Source organism: Mytilus edulis, chromosome 7 (assembly GCF_963676685.1).
Source record: "Mytilus edulis chromosome 7, xbMytEdul2.2, whole genome shotgun sequence".
NCBI classification, from domain to species: domain Eukaryota; kingdom Metazoa; phylum Mollusca; class Bivalvia; order Mytilida; family Mytilidae; genus Mytilus; species Mytilus edulis.
The window spans coordinates 38,083,260-38,103,242 of record NC_092350.1 but is presented as its reverse complement, the minus strand read 5'-3'; the positions used below and the strand labels follow the sequence as shown (position 1 = coordinate 38,103,242).

At 30.7% G+C, this 19,983-nt stretch overlaps 1 protein-coding gene across 9 annotated transcripts in view; it reads left to right on the top strand.

Annotated features, from left to right (window-relative positions):
* The window catches only part of LOC139482659 (myelin regulatory factor-like), a 109,350-nt gene that overhangs the window by 43,517 nt on the left and 45,850 nt on the right, over positions 1–19,983 (top strand). For 5 of the 9 annotated variants that reach the window (XM_071266656.1, XM_071266661.1, XM_071266660.1 and 2 more), the window contains exon 3: positions 16,990–17,202. In XM_071266656.1, coding sequence (XP_071122757.1) covers positions 16,990–17,202 — 213 coding nt within the window. Of the gene's footprint in view, positions 1–15,236; positions 15,342–15,365; positions 15,505–16,989; positions 17,203–19,237; positions 19,303–19,708; positions 19,817–19,983 lie in introns of those variants that run through there. The other 4 variants (XM_071266658.1, XM_071266657.1, XM_071266663.1 and 1 more) reach the window with 4 other exon arrangements.

The following is a 19,983-nucleotide window of genomic DNA, read 5'->3' as shown; positions in this document are numbered from 1 at the left end:
GCTCCTTGCATTCTCTACACTAGGGTTGTGTTTACACTTTCTCTACTATTATTTTGCTCCTTGCATTCTCTACACTAGGGTTGTGTTTACACTTTCTCTACTATTATTTTGCTCCTTGCATTCTCTACACTAGGGTTGTGTTTACACTTTCTCTACTATTATTTTGCTCCTTGCATTCTCTACACTAGGGTTGTGTTTACACTTTCTCTACTATTATTTTGCTCCTTGCATTCTCTACACTACGGTTGTGTTTACACTTTCTCTACTATTATTTTGCTCTCTGCATTCTCCAGATGTGGTATGCTCCTTTCTGTTTGTAAGTGTAATCTGAAATGGGGTTTTTTTCTCAATGTAGTTTAAAAAAATTGTTACACCATGTGTGGCAAGTAAATGAACAATGCACTTAGAATTGTTAAAAAGCACAGGAGTAGAATTATTAAAAAGCACAGAAGTATATTTGACAATCTTTATTTTTCTTCAAAAACAATCAGATATTATACTCAGGCATAAAACTCTTTTTCAGTATACAGAAAAAGGAAAGGGAAAATCTTAGGACAAGGTGGTGTCATTGACCTAATATTTGTCTCTTTAAAATTGTTCATTATTATAAACTCTCAACTCAAATTTATATTTCAATTTCTTGTTTTCAAAGCATTTACTTTATATTATTATGTTCCCACTGCTTTTATCCATGTGCAATAATAGTTCTTTATTTTATCTTAATTGGGTTATAAAGCTTGTCAACCATAATTGTTAATATGTCAATTTTTTTTCATAGTCAATTTTAAGAAAGAAACATGGTATTGAAGTTATTCTTCTGTCAAGGATTGGGAACAGTCAAATTATATAATACATGTATATGTACATTGTACTTAGATATGAAAACCATCCATTGGAAAATTTACAAACAACTTTCTATGGACTACTAGTTGTCATTTTAAGTTCAGTTAAACTTAATTGAAAAGATGAGGTATATAAGTAATTATTTTACTAATAAATGGACTGTTAGGGATTGTAAGCATTCAAAGTATACAACATGTGTATTTGGTTATTAAAATCAGCTATAGGAAAATTTACAAACAACTTTCTATTGTATATATGTCACTTTTAGCTTAGTTCAGTTAGTAATAGTGTTTACTTTTCAAGCTACCTATTCAGTGAATTAAACATGATTTTACGTATGAATTTATGTCTTTGGTTAAAATCGGAAATAGCCCACACTCCCTAAACCATGGAAAATATGTTAATCCACCCATACTAACAGGTTCAGGGTGATTGAATTTGACGAACTTTTATGAGCAATATGATATTCATTAGAAGTATAATCATGGTAAATGAGTGAATGAGATATGTTATAGGATTCACAACAAGAACATAAATATAAAAACAAAATTTGATAAATAAAGTTGAATATTTTCTAACCTGCTAAGATATATGTTAGATTTTATATTTACTGCATTTTTTTTTTTAACTATATTGGTAAATAAATTCATTTTCTTGTCCTTTTTAAAGATTGTTTAATTGTCTGTTGTGTCATTATTATTGGATAGAACTACTATGAACACTTCATTTAAGATTGAACTATGTATATCAATAAAAATAAGTGTTGTTGTTATAAGACTCTCTACATTTTATTTCAATAAGTGATGAAAAGTATTGTGAGTGAAAAGTTTTATTTGGCTTTCAAATTATATTTGATTTAGGTTTACATTCAGGTCTCTGGTTTGATAGTTGTCTCATTTCTTTTATCCAGATACAGTTTGTACATGTAAAGACATCCCACAAACTATAGATCTGCTTATAAGTTAGTCCCTGTATGTCCAGATCTTTTTTCTTGGACTGTGGTTTGACCCTGGAAAATCTAAGTAGGTGTAAGACAAAACATAAATACATGTAGAAAACCACAAGTACAGGTTAACTACATTCAGAAGTTATAGAACACTTGACGACACAGACCCATGTTGGCTCCATTCAGAAGTATTGTTAGACCACAAGATCACTTATTGTAACATCATTATATAGGCTAATTTCCTAATTTGACCTTGATTATATTACTTTTCTTTTAGTATCTTAAGTATGTTGTTCATGTATACTTTGATGAAGATAAGATGCATCCCATTGGAGAAATTAACTTTTTGACCTATATTTTTCATGTGGTTTATTATTTGAAATGTATTTTTAGTTCTGACGAACGAAATTTTCATTTTTGTTTGTTTTGGACTTCCCATAACTTTTTCATTGGCAAATTTCAATAACAACAGTGCAGAGGTTTGTTGATATATATTTTAAGCTAAAAAATTATGAAAAATAAATTTAACATGTTGGATGCAGTTTTACATTATTGTGCCATGCCATGGTAGATGGAACACACATAGAAATAAGAATCCCCCCAAAAAATGCACTTGAAAATGAACAGTCTTCGAACTGCATTCAAATTTTGAAACAGATTTCTTTTAATGGTTAGTACCTTACATGTATAAGTTTCTTGTACAGAAACAATTATCATTATTTTGATCCAAAAAAAACAACCAAGTCTTTATTCTTGCAACAAAATACTGTATGCTAGGTTAAAAAGAGTTAGACCAAGCCCGAGATTGAACCTATCACCTTCTGCATTTTAGGCAGGAACCCACCAGACCACTGTCGTCATGCAGACAAATTTCAAATTGCTGTATGCTAATATGCTTGTAATGACTGTTTTATCAGCAAATCCTGAATTCATTGAAGATACAAAGTTGTTGTTGCTGGCAGAAATAGTATTCTGATTTATCATTTTCCAAGTTCATTCTCTTCTCAAACTAAAAGATGGTTTTTTGGGAGTAAAAGTGTAATGACTTCAGCAAATTTTGAGTGAAGTACTGAAGTGTTTCGCCCTGTAACTGTGTGCATTTGCCTTAAATTGTCAATGTCAAATTAATTTATCTCCATCTCTAACATTGAAATTCACTAGCCTATGTTAAATTAACAATGAGGTGTCAGTCATTGTCTGTTAACAGTTACCGTACTACATGTACATATTTTTACAATTTTTTCCACAGACTGAATTTTCTATCAATATTAGTTAATGTTGCAAGGCAAATTGGCGGCCAAATAGATTTTTATTTTATACTTGACACAAGGAAATGTATAATTATATGATTATCTATACATCATAATTCTTCTTTAAACTCACAGGAAACTATTAGGGAATGATTCATAACTCAAAACCCTCAACATTAAATATTTCAATTTATTGGACTGAAATAAAAAGTTTTAACCTATTAAGTTTGATATATATTTATGATAAGATAAAACATTTCAGTGAAATGAAAATTTAAAAAATAAGGAGGCGTTTAGTAAAAAACATTAATTTGTAACTTTATGAATTAAAGGATTTTTGCTTCATTTATATCAAAATCGCTTTGATCAAAATCATAATTCTTATTAAGTGTTTTAGAATTTTAAGGGCTATTAAAAGTTTTATAGAGAGAATTCAGTGCATTGATTTTTCATCACAAAAATATTAAGTTAAAAGCTGTGCTTCCTTGATACATATAGGACATGCAAATGTAAATTAGAAAAGAGCAATGTCATGTAACATGATACACTGTCTACAAGAGGGAACCTAAGAGAGAGAAAGATGTGTGGTTCATGAGTGTTTCGTGTTTCTTGTTTTTTATAAAGATTAGACTGTTGGTTTTCCCACTTGAATGGTTTTACACTAGCAGTGGCAGATCCAGCCATTTTAAAAGGGGGGTTCCCAACCCAGAGTAAGGGGGGGGGGGGGGGGGGGGGGTTTCAACTATATGCTCCCATTCAAATGCATTGATCGGCCAAAAAAAAAGGGGGGTTCCAACGCCTGGAACCCCCCCCCCCCCCCTGGATCTGCCACTGACTATTAATGGTAATTTTTGGGGCCCTTTATAGCTTGCTGTTCGATGTGAGTCAAAGCTCCATGTTGAAGACCGTAAAATGACTTATAATGGTTTATTTTTACATATTGTGACTTGGATGGAGAGATGTCTCATTGGCACTCATACCACATCTTCTTATGTCTATATATTTGTATATATATATGTAAGACGAAATCAACAATTTTGCTTTTAGGAATTTTTTTTTTAAATCTGGAAATATTTTTTCATCAGCTACATTTTTTAAATGAACATAAATAAATTATTTTCTCACTAATAGGGAAAATGAAAATAAAACCAACAATAATTTGTCAAATAGTAATACAGTAGTGTTCAGTGCTTTTTCTTAGAATACATCTGGAAGAAAATTATAGTGCAATTAAATTAAATGATATATTATTTCAATAAAATTTTGTCCAAGAACATTGGTAGAAAAGATATATCCTTGATTATTTTGATAATTTTTTCCTTAAAAATTAAATTGTAAGTGGTTTCTTGGCCCAGATTTTTAGAAAGAAATGTACTTCATTTTTTATTGACAACATTATGTACATAATGATTCATGTCTAATTTGCATAAATTAAAATTCAAATACTTGTAGATTTTATATTTACGATTCACCTGTGGTAATTGATCATCATAAAACTAAAAAAAGAAAACAAGTATGGTGTCAATTATCAATCGTCAAGTCTGATATAAATTATCAAATTGTCTAGTTTGTTGCCTTTCAGAAAACAAGTCTGATACCAATTATCAAATTGTCAAGTTTGTTGCCTTTCAGAAAACATGTCTGATACCAATTATCAAATTGTCAAGTTTGTTGCGTTTCAGAAATCTAATCTGATAATATCAATTCTCAAATTGTCAAGTTTGTTGCCTTTCAGAAAACAAATCTGATAAAATGCTCAAATTATCAAGTTTGTTGTCTTTCAGAAATAAATCTGATAGCAATGCTCAAATTGTCAAGTTTTTTGTCTTTCAGAAAACAAATCTGATAAAAATGCTTAAATTGTCAATTTTGTTGCCTTTCAGAACAAATTATCAAACTTTCAAGTTTGTTGTCTTTCAGAAAACAAATCTGAAATCAATGCTCAAATTATCAACTTTGTTGTCTTTCAGAAAACAAAAGTTGAAATCAATGCTCAAATTGTCAAGTTTGTTACCTTTCAGAAAACAAATCTGATAAAAATTTTCAAATTATCAAGTTTGTTGCCTTTCAGAAATAACATCAGTCCTATACCAATTACTCTAAATTCAGAAATTATTGTCTGCCTTTAATATTGCGATTTTGTCATTTTAGACTTAAATGCGATTTAAATTTTTTACAATTTTTTAGAAACATCCTGTTTTAATTCATAGAAAATATTTCAAAATGCGAGTTTAAATTATTGCATTTATAACCCTGTCACATTTTTCGCAATAATAAAAACCTCGCAATAATTTCTGAATTTGCAGTATCAGATTGTTATGGTTGCAGATAACATTTTAAGTATGTTCATTGTCCTTGAAATCATTTTCATGGTTTTAACAACTGCTTTAAAAAAAGAATAGTTTTTATGTCATGTGAGTTTCTTACTTATTATGAGTAATATGATAACTATATTTGGTATATGGGTTCTTTGCAACATATACATGTCCACAAGACAAGGTTCACCTGACCTTAACCTTATTTCATGTATCAACAATCAAGGTTAAAGTTACATGATGGGGTTGGTTTCTCAGACACTGTAAGAGTAACTATATATGTGGTGAACAGAATGATTGCAAAGGGTCGTACATGTCAATCTGGTCGGTTTTATCTGACCTTGACATCATTTTCATGGTCAATTGGTCAATGTGAAGTTCGTCTTTTAGTTTGTTTTTTCAAATACTTATAGCAATAGGTCAGCTATATTTGGTGTATGGAGTAAATGTAAGTTGTATCTGTCTGTCTGACAGGATTTATCTGACCTTGACCTTTGTCATGGATCTTTAAAGATGATAAGTTGATGTGATACTTATAGTAAAACATTTATCTTTGAGACTTCAATTGTCAGTACAGCACACAAGACATTTCAGTGTGTACACTCTTGTGTTCTATATCAATGCTAATAGCACTTAGATTTCACTATGTTGAATTTTCAATATTTTTTTATCTCAAAAGAACTGAAGGTATATAAGTATAGGTTAGTGTGGCGTTCATTATCACTGAACTAGTATATATTTGTTTATGGGCCAGTTGAAGGACGCCTCAGTGTGCGGGAATTTCTCGCTACATTGAAGACCTGTTGGTGACCTTCTGCTGTTGTTTTTTTTCTATGGTCGGGTTGTTGTCTCTTTGGCACATTCCCCATTTCCATTCTCAATTTTATAGGTCATCGGTACACATTCCACTTATTATAATTTACTGATTTTCCTATTTATGAATGATCAATAATTTTATCAATGTATATTTGTTAAAATTGTGAAGTATTTAGAATCATGTAGTGTCTGTAAACACTTTGATGGTACTAATTTTAAGTAAATGTATGTTTTTACATAAGTTGTTGAAGTGTTTGTTTAAACTCATTGGAAAGTCAATGAATATATTGATTGATAACTTGCTTATAGTGACCTTATAGTTTTGATATTGGAAAGGAATTCAAACCTTACTGATATGGTCTTTTTGGAAAGTTTTCACTGTATTTTTACTGATGATTAATCATGTTATCATTAAAAGACAAGAAATTCTATACTATGATACAGAATATAAGGCTAAATAAAAACTCATAACGAATAAGCTTTATTTAGAGTCTCCATAGTATACAAGGACATAACATAAGTTCTATATTGAGCTTTTAACTGACATACTTGAAAGATACATTTAGTTTTATATGCAGTCAACTATTCCTTTTGATTTAGAAAGGTCAAATTTATCAATCAATGTCAAAATGAGATTTTTTTTTTATGTATATTTACTGAACTTTAGATGTAAATTTTGTTTCCATACATGACTAAAGGGGAGTAACTCTAATTGTCATATTTGTTATCAAGTTTAGTTTTTAGTGGGAAAATTCAAATACAATGTACTATTTTTTTTGGAAAACAGAATAATGATTAACCAATTTTACTATGGTTTGAAAGAGAAATTGTACCGTGTGTCCTCTGTGGGCATCCAAAATATAAATATCTAATTTGTTAACAATGAAAAAATCAGTCTTTAAAAATTTGATTAAAATGATTGCTAAAAAAAATTATGTATGTTAACTTTACCATTATTGTAGAAGGCTGTGAAATAAAAACTTGGACATTTCTGGATAACTTATAAACTAACCTTTTTTCACAGAAATAAAGAAATGTACAAGTTCTTGATTCCAAAGTTTTTATACTACAATTTTCAAGTTCACATACAACGTTTTGAGATTTGCATTTTGTAATATGTATTATTTCAAATGTTTTGATTGATCTAAATGGATGATATTTTAGAATATAAAAGATTTCCTCCTGCCAACTACCAAGCCTGTTTTTGTGTGAAAAAAAGCAGTTACCAACAGAAAAATCATCTACAACATTTTGGAAGCCCAATGTGATGTTTTACGTTGGAAAGTTGCTATAAACTTTTCAAAAAAGGAATTCTCACTATATGAAATACCTTTCTAAAATGAATTGAAATAGCTAATACAATGCAAGTTATATCCATACAATGACTATTTTCTTCTTTATTTATTACCTTAACAGTAAATAACATTTATCCTTTATATTAAATCTTTGTAAAAGTTAGTGTGAAAGCTTCAACTAAACAACCAGCACAGTCAAACAAGATTACCCCTCAGCATGGATGCCAGTGACAGACTTTCAGTCCAGGTGACAATATCTATAAACCGAAGTCACCCTGGGTGTTTTGATGAAATATGACTGTTTATTTAAGTAATTATAGATATAGTTCCATGGTCCTGATTTCCTTTGGTTTTTTGGAAAGAAAAATGGAAGAATGAATTTTCTATTATTCAGTGAGACCTCTTGAATCACATTATCTTTCTCTTTTCTAATTCTGTTGTAAGGTAACTTTCAGGTTATGAAATATGGTATGAGATACTATCTCCTGTTTCATTACGATGAGACTATACATTAATCCTTTCTTGTTAATTCTGAATGAATTTTTTATCCACTGGAAACTTTAATTGGTAATAATTCATGTCTTTATTGTCTTGGACAAGATCTGAAAGAGACTGGAAATCTGTATAGAGTTTGAAAATTCCTGATCTTTTATTTCATACTTTGATAAATTATGTATATAAATATATCTCTCACACACTTTTCAAAGCTAAAGATGTGCGTCTATGTTCTAATGATTCAAGTATTATAAGCTGTATCCCACTTGTATATTTAACATATATTAAAATTTAATAATATGTACAAATCTCAGACAGTGTACAAAGGGAGACAACTATAATTTTCACTAAGTGGAGATAATTCCAGCTTACTTAAACAGTTGTAAGAAAAAAGAGTTTTTTTTCTAAAAAAGATGAAATAAACAATATCAATATGTATAAGGTAATTAAAGGTATATAGTTATTAATTTGATAAACCATATAAAGGCCACTTTTAAAGAAAAGTTTAAACAAAGCACATGAGGGAAATTTCAAGAGTCAAAAGTGTTGAAATTGTGCACAAACTGAAATTACACTTCATATGTGATATTGTTGATTAGATAAGTTTCTGCTGAATTTATCTTAAAAAAACTATTTTGAGAACTTGCTAGAATTATAACAAATACAAAGGAGAAGGCTAAGATTTTAATGTTTTAGATCATGTCAAAAAAGTACAATTTCAGATATAAACTTTTAATTCTGGCAAAATAACTTCTTTATTTTGCATGTGTGTATTGTAACATTAGTTTTGAAACAATGTCCATCATAACTTACTTTTGGCTGCAACTTCTGATCTAGAATATGTTTATGTCCAGGGCTACAATTGTGTTATTGGTACCTTTTGGTTAAAAACATATTTTGGATCCTTGGTTGTGGCCAAGGTTTTGCTAAAGCTATTAGATCTAAAAAAAAAAAAAAAAAAAAAAAAATGCACATAATCGTAATATTTTCACTAATTTTGCTATGTGTCCAAAATGTGCTGACTCTTATGAAGAATTTTTGTTGTTCTGTATCAAGGCTTTTGAATTAGACCAATTTAAGAACCAAGTTGTGACCTTTGTGACATTTTAGAAATAGCTGAAATTCAAGGCCATGTTTGAAGCAAAGTGAATTTTGCCCTTTGTTTAAAATTTCAAGAATTAAACCTGAGCCCTCGAAACAAAACCTCATGCATACTTTTATTTATATTTGTTGCAATTTCAAATTATTTCAATCTTTTGTTTCTGCTCAAAAAACAATTTCTGTTTCATGATGTGGATTAGGTATGGTTTTTTTAGCTCACCTGGCCCGAAGGACCAAGTGAGCTTTTCTCATCACTTGGCGTCCGGCGTCCGCCGTCCGCCGTCGTCCGGCGTCCAGCGTCCGGCGTCGTTAACTTTTACAAAAATCTTCTCCTCTGAAACTGCTGGGCCAAATTAAACCAAACTTGGCTATAATCATTATTAGGGTATCTAGTTTAAAAATTGTGTCTGGTGACCTGCCCAACCTTCCAAGATGGCCGCCATGGCTAAAAATAGAACATAGGGGTAAAATGCAGTTTTTGGCTTATAACTCAAAAACCAAAGCATTTAGAGCAAATCTGACATAGGTAAAATTGTTCATCAGGTCAAGATCTATCTGCCCTGAAATTTTCAGATGAATCGGACAACCCGTTGTTGGGTTGCTGCCCCTGAATTGGTAATTTTAAGGAAATTTTGCTGTTTTTGGTTATTATCTTGAATATTATTATAGATAGAGATAAACTGTAAACAGCAATAATGTTCAGCAAAGTAAAATTTACAAATAAGTCAACATGACCGAAATGGTCAGTTGACCCGTTTAAGAGTTATTGCCCTTTATAGTCAATTTTTAACCATTTTTCGTAAATCTTAGTAATCTTTTACAAAAATCTTCTCCTCTGAAACAACTGGGCCAAATTAAACTAAAATTGGCCACAACTATCATTTGGGTATCTAGTTTAAAAAATGTGTGGTGTGACCCACCCACCCAACCAAGATGGCCGCAACAGCTTAAAATAGAACATAGGGGTAAAATGCAGTTTTTGGCTTATAACTCAAAAACCAAAGCATTTAGAGCAAATCTGACACTGTGTTAAATTGTTCATCAGGTAAAGATCTATCTACCCTGAAATTTCCATTATAAGATTTACGAATAAGTCAACATGACTGAAATGGTCAGTTGACCCATTTATGAGTTATTGCCCTTTATAGTCAATTTTTAACCATTTTTCGTAAATCTTAGTAATGTTTTACAAAAATCTTCTCCTCTGAAACTACTGGGCCAAGTTAATTATAGATAGAGATAATTGTAAGCAGCTAGAATATTCAGTAAATTAAGATGTACAAACACATCACCATCACCAAAACACAATTTTGTCATGAATCAATCTGCATCCTTTGTTTAATATTCACATAGACCAAGGTGAGCGACACAGGCTCTTTAGAGCCTCTAGTTTTTTTAAAGAATAAAAACGCTTTGTTAATGATGGCAACATTTTTAGCTTCTGGTAAAATTCACTGACAGCAACAAATTTATGAAACTTTTATTTACTGATATTAGTTAAACTTGAAGCTTAAATCAGAACTACATCTGTACTTTTGCAGAATGATTCTTCTCTTTCTTTATAATATTTGTACTTTTACCCTTCTCTTTTAAAAAATAATTAATTTCCTGAACAAAGAAAGATAACTCTGTATGCCTTGCATGATTTTGTATTTAGGTTTTTGATTAACAGGTAATGTTGACACAGCCACCATCAATATTGTAACATTGTAACAAAAAAAATTTAATGGAAAAATATTTTCATAATTGCACATTAATGTCTTTATAATTGGGGCTTGACATGGGGAAACAGTTTCAAACAATTCTAAATAATTTGATTTAAGGTATAAACTAAAATATTAAATTAAAATCCAGCATTGAAGATATTTAAGATGTGACCTAGTTTGTTCAGTTTCATTTCCTTAAGAACCTGTCTTTGAATACAAAGTTTACCCTACTTTACCACTAGTCATAATATAACTCAGACCGTCTGCCTGGTGTTAGCTAGTTTTTCCACGATAGGTGCTCATTTGACTTCATAATACTTTTTTCATCCATAGCGTATCTGATCGTAATGTCAGGTTTGCATGTTTACAAACCATTACAAAAAAACTAGACTGAAAAAATACAATAGATTAAATGTAATTGTTCTTGAAATATTACATTTTGTGATATTTTGTAGCCATTGAATAAATGAGAATTATATTTGTCTTCTCATATAAAGTTTTATACACCTGTAGTAAGCGTTATTATAAAGTTATGGTTTTATTCATGAAATGGAAACGTGTTGCAAACATCAGTTATATAATAATAGGAATAAGGAGGTATTATTCATGTCAATCAGACTGCAATCCAATGACAATAATTACCAATAGACATGTAGAGGCAAAATTCAACAAGCAATTATTACAACTTTATTAAAAATAGACATAAAGAGATCACCATTTGGTCTTAATAAAGGACAAGAGGTCAAACCATCTTAGAAATCATTGAATCGCTCTGATTGTAAACAAGTATCTTTTGAATTTAATGACTTAAGATCTGATTATCAATACTTAATTCCTTAACTGACATAAAAACAATATGGTTTACTTTTTATAAATTGTTACTTGGATGGAGAGTTGTCTCATTGCCACTCATACCACATCTTCCTATATTTAATTTATTATGAGTTAAGTCAATGAAAAGATTCCAATTTTGTAGAAGCACTAAATACTTGCATGTAGATAAGTGTTCACAGTGAACTTATTACACTGGAGGTCTGTTTTGTTTGTGAACAAACCCAGTTGTAATTATTGCAGCTGAAATTTCTGTTTTATGGACATTTTAGTTTATAGTGGTCTTGAAATTCATTTCTTGGAAAGATTGGAAATAGGATGTAGCAACCTTAGCCACTATACCTCAAATCACTCTTGTATATAATACATGTGGTTAAATTTTTAAACTAAGAACATGTTTGATAAAAGTATCAAATTAAAATTTAAAAGCAAGTTCAATGAGAATTTTAGTGGCCTAGATAATAGACATTGAAACCCGTGTTGCGAATTTCATCTATCTTTCTGACAAAGATGGTATAGGAACTACATGCACAAGCACAATATCAAGTTGCTTATTTTTTGTTCACCACCATACCTGAATAGAAAACTGAAATAATGGTTATAAATTATGCATACAACTATTCCAATCTTTTGGAAATCGGTTTTGCTCACTTTTATTGTGTTTTATATCAAAGTGATTTGTATATACTACGTACGTTGACCTATAGTTGTTAATTTCTGTGTCATTTGGTCTCTTCTGGAGAGTTGTCTCATTGGCAATTATACCACATCTTCTTTGTTTATAAGAAAAGAAATGGTAAAAGGGCCAAAGAAAGTGTGTTGTCATGAGATTCCTGTCAAATATAATGATGCTCACTATGTCAGGACACTTTCAAAATGACCAATACTGAACTTCCCCTCAATTGTTGTTTAAAATTTACTGATGAGATCTCCCTAGAACCTGAGAGACCATACATTGAAAACAAGAACTATCTTTAAAAAAGATATCCGACGTATTTGAATTTGAGTATATGTTTAAAACTATCATTTCGATAACCTTCAGAAGCACAATGACTTAATGATGCCGGACCTCTTTAATTAAATCTCCATCTGAATGCAACTACAAACCTTCATCTTGTGAACAACAATGCTCTAACTATCTAAAAATCAACGAATTACCAACAAAAGAACGTTACAAATTGTTTAATGAATATTCCGGTTATATTTAAATAAGTGATTTACCATTTCAATAACGTTTTCTCTGTTTGTGTTCAGTATTCTCGGTCCTCATATCTTTCTGTTTACATTCACCAAAACCCCGCGGAAATCTCACATGCGTAGGTGCGTTCTAAAAGTCATGTACGTTCGTACAACAAAGTTTACATTAAAAATTATATAATTGTCCCGAAGAAACAGCTATCATGGATGCAAAGAGCTATTGGAGAAACAATTATTTTAAAAATATAAATCTTTGTAAGATCTAGTTCAAATGTTTATAGTTTTTCACTTGCTTTCCATCACAATATAATTAACGAGACCTTTTTTCAAACATAACCATGCAAATCACCCACCATGACAGCATTTTGTCCAATCACAGAAAGGATTTTCGAGCATGTGTATTCTGTTGCCATAGTTAAGCGTCCTTAAGTTCAAAGGGCACAAACCGAAACTAATACCGACTAGAAAAACCTGAACAAAGATTAGATAGAACTATTTTGTTGTCTTTACTTTATACACAAATATATGCAGTGAGAATGTAATGGGGATTTCATGCTAAAAAATTGAAGTATCACCTTTCAAAGGAGTCCATTTATGAAGCACCTGTTGTTATGCAATTTTCAAGTTTATCCTTGTTTTCTTGTTGCAGTATATTTGTTGATTACAATTGTTTCCTAGACTTTCTGTTTATTTCGGAACTATTTTATAAGGGGAAAGAAACTACATTTAAAGTAGTTTCTGATGATGATCCTGCTGATAACATCCTTACTAACACCATTTGATTGAGTGACTTATTTCCAGGTTTGTACTAGCATGAACAACAAGATGAGTGCCACATGTGGAGCAGGATTTGCTAACCCTTTCAGAACACCTGAGATCTAACCCATTTTTTGGTTGGTTTCGTGTTGCTCAGTCTTTAGAATGCACCTCCCTAGAACCTGAGAAACAATACATTGTTTTTCTATGGTTAGTTTTGTGTACTATTGTTTTTCTATTTTTCTTTTTTCCTTTTAGCAATGGCGTTGTTTGTTTTTTCGTCTTGTGAGTTTGAATGTTCCTCTGGTATCTTTAGTCTTTTAAATATTAAAAATCTCTTATAAATGTAGGAATATATGTGTAATCATGTATACATTGAATAAGGACATTATAAGACTCATAGTTCCTATTTGAGCTGCTTTAAAATATAGTCTATATGCATTACCATAGTTATAATACAGCACTGGTTTATATTCCATTCTTGTTGTCAAATGGAATTATGTCAGACAGTAGCATACATTGCTTACTCAAACTTTTATCCTCTTTTGACCAGAGTGCCCAAACTTGAAACTAATTTCTCATCCTTTGATCTTTAAAACCTTTACCAAATCTCATGCATTTGCTTCATGTAAACTTGACAGAAACCCTGCCATTTCTTATTCCATTTGGTAGACCATTTTCACACTGAAATAACACGTGAGATCTGTTTGTAATGTGTAAATACATATGATGTTTGAACTAACTGTGAACATGAAAATCAAAAGCACTTAAAAGGGGTATGCTTTCATGGTTGAAAACTATTTTGTGTCTAATTTCGCTACTTTAATTTTACTATTTGAGCAGTTGGATATTTTCTTGGTTTTAAAATTTTTCATTTCTAGTTTCACCACCTGAACTATTAGCACTTGCAGCATTTAGAGGCTTTTTTGGTTTGAAACTATTACAACTTATACCTCTCAGCAATATATTTTGTAACATTAAAACTGAGAAAAGGAAATAAAACTGACATAATATAGTGTTTTATTTGTTCAATTTCTATATTTAACTATTGAAAAAGAAAAATATTTTTATTTTTGCTTGAGTAAGTAAAATAAACATTGTTTAAATTTTATATTAGACTTTAGATTTTGACATAGATATAGACTTCCCCAGGGCTACTACCATCTGATAAAGGGATACAAATTATACTTGAAGATGGTTTCTAATGAAGACATCAGAGATGATTTATTCATCTGTTTAAAATTTGAAGTAATTTTTTTCTACCATTAAAAATAATTTTCACGCTTAAAAAGCTTTTAAGATTATTAAAATCGTTCCATCATAATCGTAAAGATAAGTCGGTATAAGATGGGTCTATTCAAATTTAAATTGCTAATTGAAAACTACTAGATTTGAGAACAGGTATATATGTTAAAGAAAGATAAGTAAAGAGAAGTTCTGATGTGTAGGTAGAATATGGTTTTACCATGTGACAGGACGTACCACGGCTTTTGTATTCCTTGTGCCATCCTGCGACAGTACAGACCATGTTACAATACGACTAGTTTAGCCCCCAGGTAGTTTGTAAATTGATGTGCTAAAAATATCAATGAACTTGTCCTTTAACTCTCGTTGTGTCCATTGTTGTCATATGTATAGGTATACCTTGGCTAAAATAATATCTCGCTTCATCGAAATTTTGATCTGATGATAAACTTTTAACTACAGGTATCAGAAGTTTAATTAACTGATTTTTCTTGCCTGAGATTGTTTAGATTTTGATGCATCTCCATGACACAGAAAATGTCAAGGTGTGTTGAATAAATTTTGTTTTAATTTTCTTTGAATATCAGGATTTTACATATTAAAAGTGAAAATGGAATTAATTGTGATAATTTTTTAAATGGATGTTATAAGTAATAAATGGGTGAGAGATGTAGGACCACTCATGATCAATACTACAAGAATGTACAGGTATTTTATATTAGAAATTAAAAGTGTGCAATTTATTGATTTGTTATTTTTTGAATTAAAGGTAATTGTAATTTAATTGATTTTAAATTATGGTAAATATTTTCTTGTGTATACATTGTAATAATTGTTGACCTATGACAGTCTCCTGTTTTTGAGCTATTTTTATGTCCCTGCCATACCTAAGTAGGCATTTTAGTTTTATCCTTGTCTATTGGTACGTCCCAAAATGGGTTATCGTTCTCCTACTTTAGTTTGCTTCAACCAAATGTTATGAAACTCATACACGGTGCTTATTATAACAAAACACAGATTAAGTATGAATTTTGGTGGCATCACTTTTACCGTTCTAGAGTTATGCCCCTTTACAAATGGAAAAAATGCTGAATTTTTCATTTCTGTTCTCTAACTTTAGTTGTGTCTCTACCAAATATTATGAAACTTATACACAATGCTTATTACCACAAAATACAGATCAAGTTTGGTGGCATCACTTGAACTGTTCTAGAGTTATGCCCTTTTACAAATAGGAAAAAAATTGCTGAATTTTTCGTATTCTTTCTCTAACTGAAGTTTTCCTCAACCAAATATTATGAAATTTGTACACACTACTTATTATTACAAAACTTGGATTTAGTACAAATTTGGGTAGTGTCACTTTACCTTTCTTCAGTAATCTCCCTTTGTAACTTTATATGATATGCAAGCAGGGGCATCATCTGTGTCCCATGGACACATTCCCCATTTTTTTTTATCAGAGTTTAAAACAACTTTCAGTTCTTTCATCTGTTTAATGGTTGTCACATATAGTTATGAAAGAAATTAACTGTCAGATGGAACACTGACCTTTAAACTGCTTCTGTCAGTGCAACTTGTAGCTCCTGCAAAGATAAACTTCCATCCTATGTTTAATTAGTAGTAAAAAACCTTCCTATGATATAAAGTTGGCAGCAAAAAAAAAAGCTAATAACTGGTTCAACTGAAAAGCCTTTTAGTAGAGGTCTTTTCCATATATTTTGACTTAAATTATTGAAGGAACTTCCAGAGGTATTTTGTAGCATCTATTTCTTTAAAGTTTTACTCCTAATATTGAAGTTAGACAGTACTTTGTAAGAAACAGCATCATAAAAAATATTTGTTTAATCCAGTGTTATTTCACAAGTGCAAAAATAACATGAAACTAAATCTTTGCAAATAACCACTAATGGGTCTACTCTCATATGATTAAATCAAGAAATCAGCTAACAGTTGCTTAACACAAAAAAAGTATCTGTGGTATTTGTTGGTTTACAGTATTTTAAAAATACATCCAAACTTCTGCATCAGTTTGAAGGAATTCTTGCATGAACAATTACTTTTTGGTGTATTCATGATTCTTTGGGATGAAAATTAAAGTTGTTTGTTTCATACCTGTTTTCACATTACATCTTGGACACACACAAATCCAGCAACATTTAGCTAAATGTAATTGTGATGTATATTTTATAGATGCCTGCCTGAAGAGACGATACCCGCCATAGCCTATAGTCGGCCATTACAGTCATCACAGAATCACCATCACCATGTCAATAATATAAATCTACCATCAAGTACATCGTCACCTCCACATGTACCGGTACCCACGTCTAACTACAATCACCTGAGAACACACGCCATTCTAAATGGACAAAATCATTGCTATGACAACCCTGCAATGCATCCGTATGTATTATATTCTACTTTAAAAAAAATAATGTTATTCTTATATATTATAAATGAGTAAAAATAGACTTTGATTTCTCTAGAACTGATTTTTATGTCAAACCCCGGCAGGGGAGTGTGTAAGTCTATTCATTAATCTGCTTGTTTTTTTCTAGCATAATTTATATGGAATCCTGGTAACATTCTCTCATTTTTGGAATGCCTTGAAATATATTTCTTCATTCACTGTCACCTTGTGAGCTAGCATAGGTTTTTGGACATCAGAGCAATCTGGAATTAGAAAAATTAGATATTGTGTGTTAAAAGTTTAAAAAAAATATGGAAATTATTAAATAAATTCAAAACAGAACTGACTACCCCTAACAAATTTCAAACAGTTTAAGCTACAGTTACATGAACCTAACTTACAAAAAAGTGTGTAGACTCGAATGCTGAGGAAGAGTAATTGAATCCAACTCTACTTCTGACATTTGTTATCTTACTCTATCATGTGTAAATTTGATGATATGTCAAGATGATAAAATATCACACATAAGGCCTCCCTTGTAAATTACCACATTTACATACCACAATAATTCTGTAACCCTTACAAATGTTACATAGACCAAAAAGGAAATACCCAGTTGATAAAGGAACTTCCAGAGGTATTCTGTAGCATCTATTGCTTTAAAGTTTTACTCGTAATATTGAAGTTAGACAGTACTTTGTAAGAAACAGCATCATAAAAAATATTTGTTCAATCCAGTGTTATTTCACAAAACATTCTCTCATTTTATTAACCTTTATTTGTATATCATGCTTAAATTAATAAGATAACATTATATAAGCCAAAAATTATTGGACAGTATTGTACAACAGTCCATATCTGTCAACTACAAATACTGAAACCATCTGCAACACAACACATGGTCAAGATAACGTACAGTTGGGTTTAACAAGTTTGATGTACACACAAACCTCTCCCACCCCTTTGCAGATTTTAAAGTAAAACACAGAATAAAAAAAGTGATAAGTTTATGTTTTTTACCACTTAAATTTGAAAATCAGAATTAGTTATGAACTTATCAAGTAAAATCTTCAGATGTTCACAAGATCATAAGTCTGTCAGTTAGGTAATTCTGTCCAGGATCTTTTAAGCAGTACCAACATGACCAGGAAATTCTCACATATGTCTCTAAGCTTTGCTTGTCTCAAAGGCAGTATTTGGCCTGGCAGTATATTATATATCATGAGATGCGGTTTGATTACAAATGAGATTACGCTCCACCGGAATCAAAATGACACGGATGTAAGCTGCTATAGGTCACCATACGGCCATCAAGGATCAGCAAAACCCATACCGTATAGTCATCTATAAAAGGTCCGACATGACATATGTGAAACAATTCAAATGAGAAATACATTGGTCTGATTTATGATGAAACAAATAACAAAAATCAAAATGGCGGCGTATTGTATGTATCCAACACAAAAACCATACAGGTGTCTACATTACATCGCTATGGCTTTTAATGGAGAAAAAATGGTTGACTGCCATATTTGGCCGGTAAAAAAAAAAACACCAAAAGAAGATCTTTGAAAAGGATATTTTCGTTTTCGTAAAATAATATAAAATTCTTTGTTTTTATCAATCAAGAGATATACTTACTCATTCGGTAACACATGAGAAATTTCGATTGCGGAAGAAAAATATTTGTCTAAAAAATGGGGGTTTACAATAGATTCGGCATTCAATTTACTATTCATTATTCGTTAATTTTTTGCAAATATTTGCTTTTTAATATTATTAAAACATTCATTCAAAAGTCTAAAAATAACAAATAGATTGTTTTTATGTGGTGATTTATAGTATTTATTTGTAAAGCTAAAAAAACTAACTGTCCCCCATACAATCAAGGTTCAGTTTCAAGAACGTGTCAATGTCAGAATTGTTCTTTGTTGTAGCATTAAATAAACCCATACAGATTTTTTGTAAAGATTATTGTACAACCTACGTGATTTTTTATACCATGTGACTGTCGGGATAATTAGAGGGGTAAAAAAAAAAAAAATGGACTGGGATATATTTAAGAATTTATTTTCTGGTTTAGCACCAACAAGGTAAAGACAGTTGACTTTTTGAGTTGCTAATGTTGTTTTTTAATACTTAACATTTTCAAAGTAATGTTTATTCATGTTTTATTCCGTGTTGATTGATGTTAATACTAACCACACCTCCATCGTGGCTTGTTTAATATTTGTTCAGACAGTCGTTAAATTGGGTAATTAATAAATTATTCATGTTGTACTCATGTGCAATCAGAGTGAACAAATTTTCACACATTTAGACAATCGTGAAAAATCTTATATGATAATATTAATGTTTGAAAGAAAAAGTAATATTGTGTAATTTTATATATATAGGTTTTAAAGTATTTAAATAACAGGCATAAATATTGTCTCGATTTGAACGTTAAACAAGTGTGAAATATTAGACATTTTCAACCAGCTATACCGTAACAATAAGTCCAGGGTATAGTTTACAAAATTAGATGTTCCCCACTGGTACGGATTGTTCTTTTACGGGTGACAGTGAACAATGGGGTCTCTATGCCTGGTGTTACCGCCCAGCACAGTAAGATTATTTTTTCTTCATTTTGATCAATTATTATGCGAGTGTCACTTTGACTTTAGATACCATTGCCATTTATCACAAAAATGTATTTTCAGCAGTCAAATAGTGCAATTTGTGATTTTACAAGGTTTGAAAAACCAGTACAAACAAATTTTATTTTTTTTTCA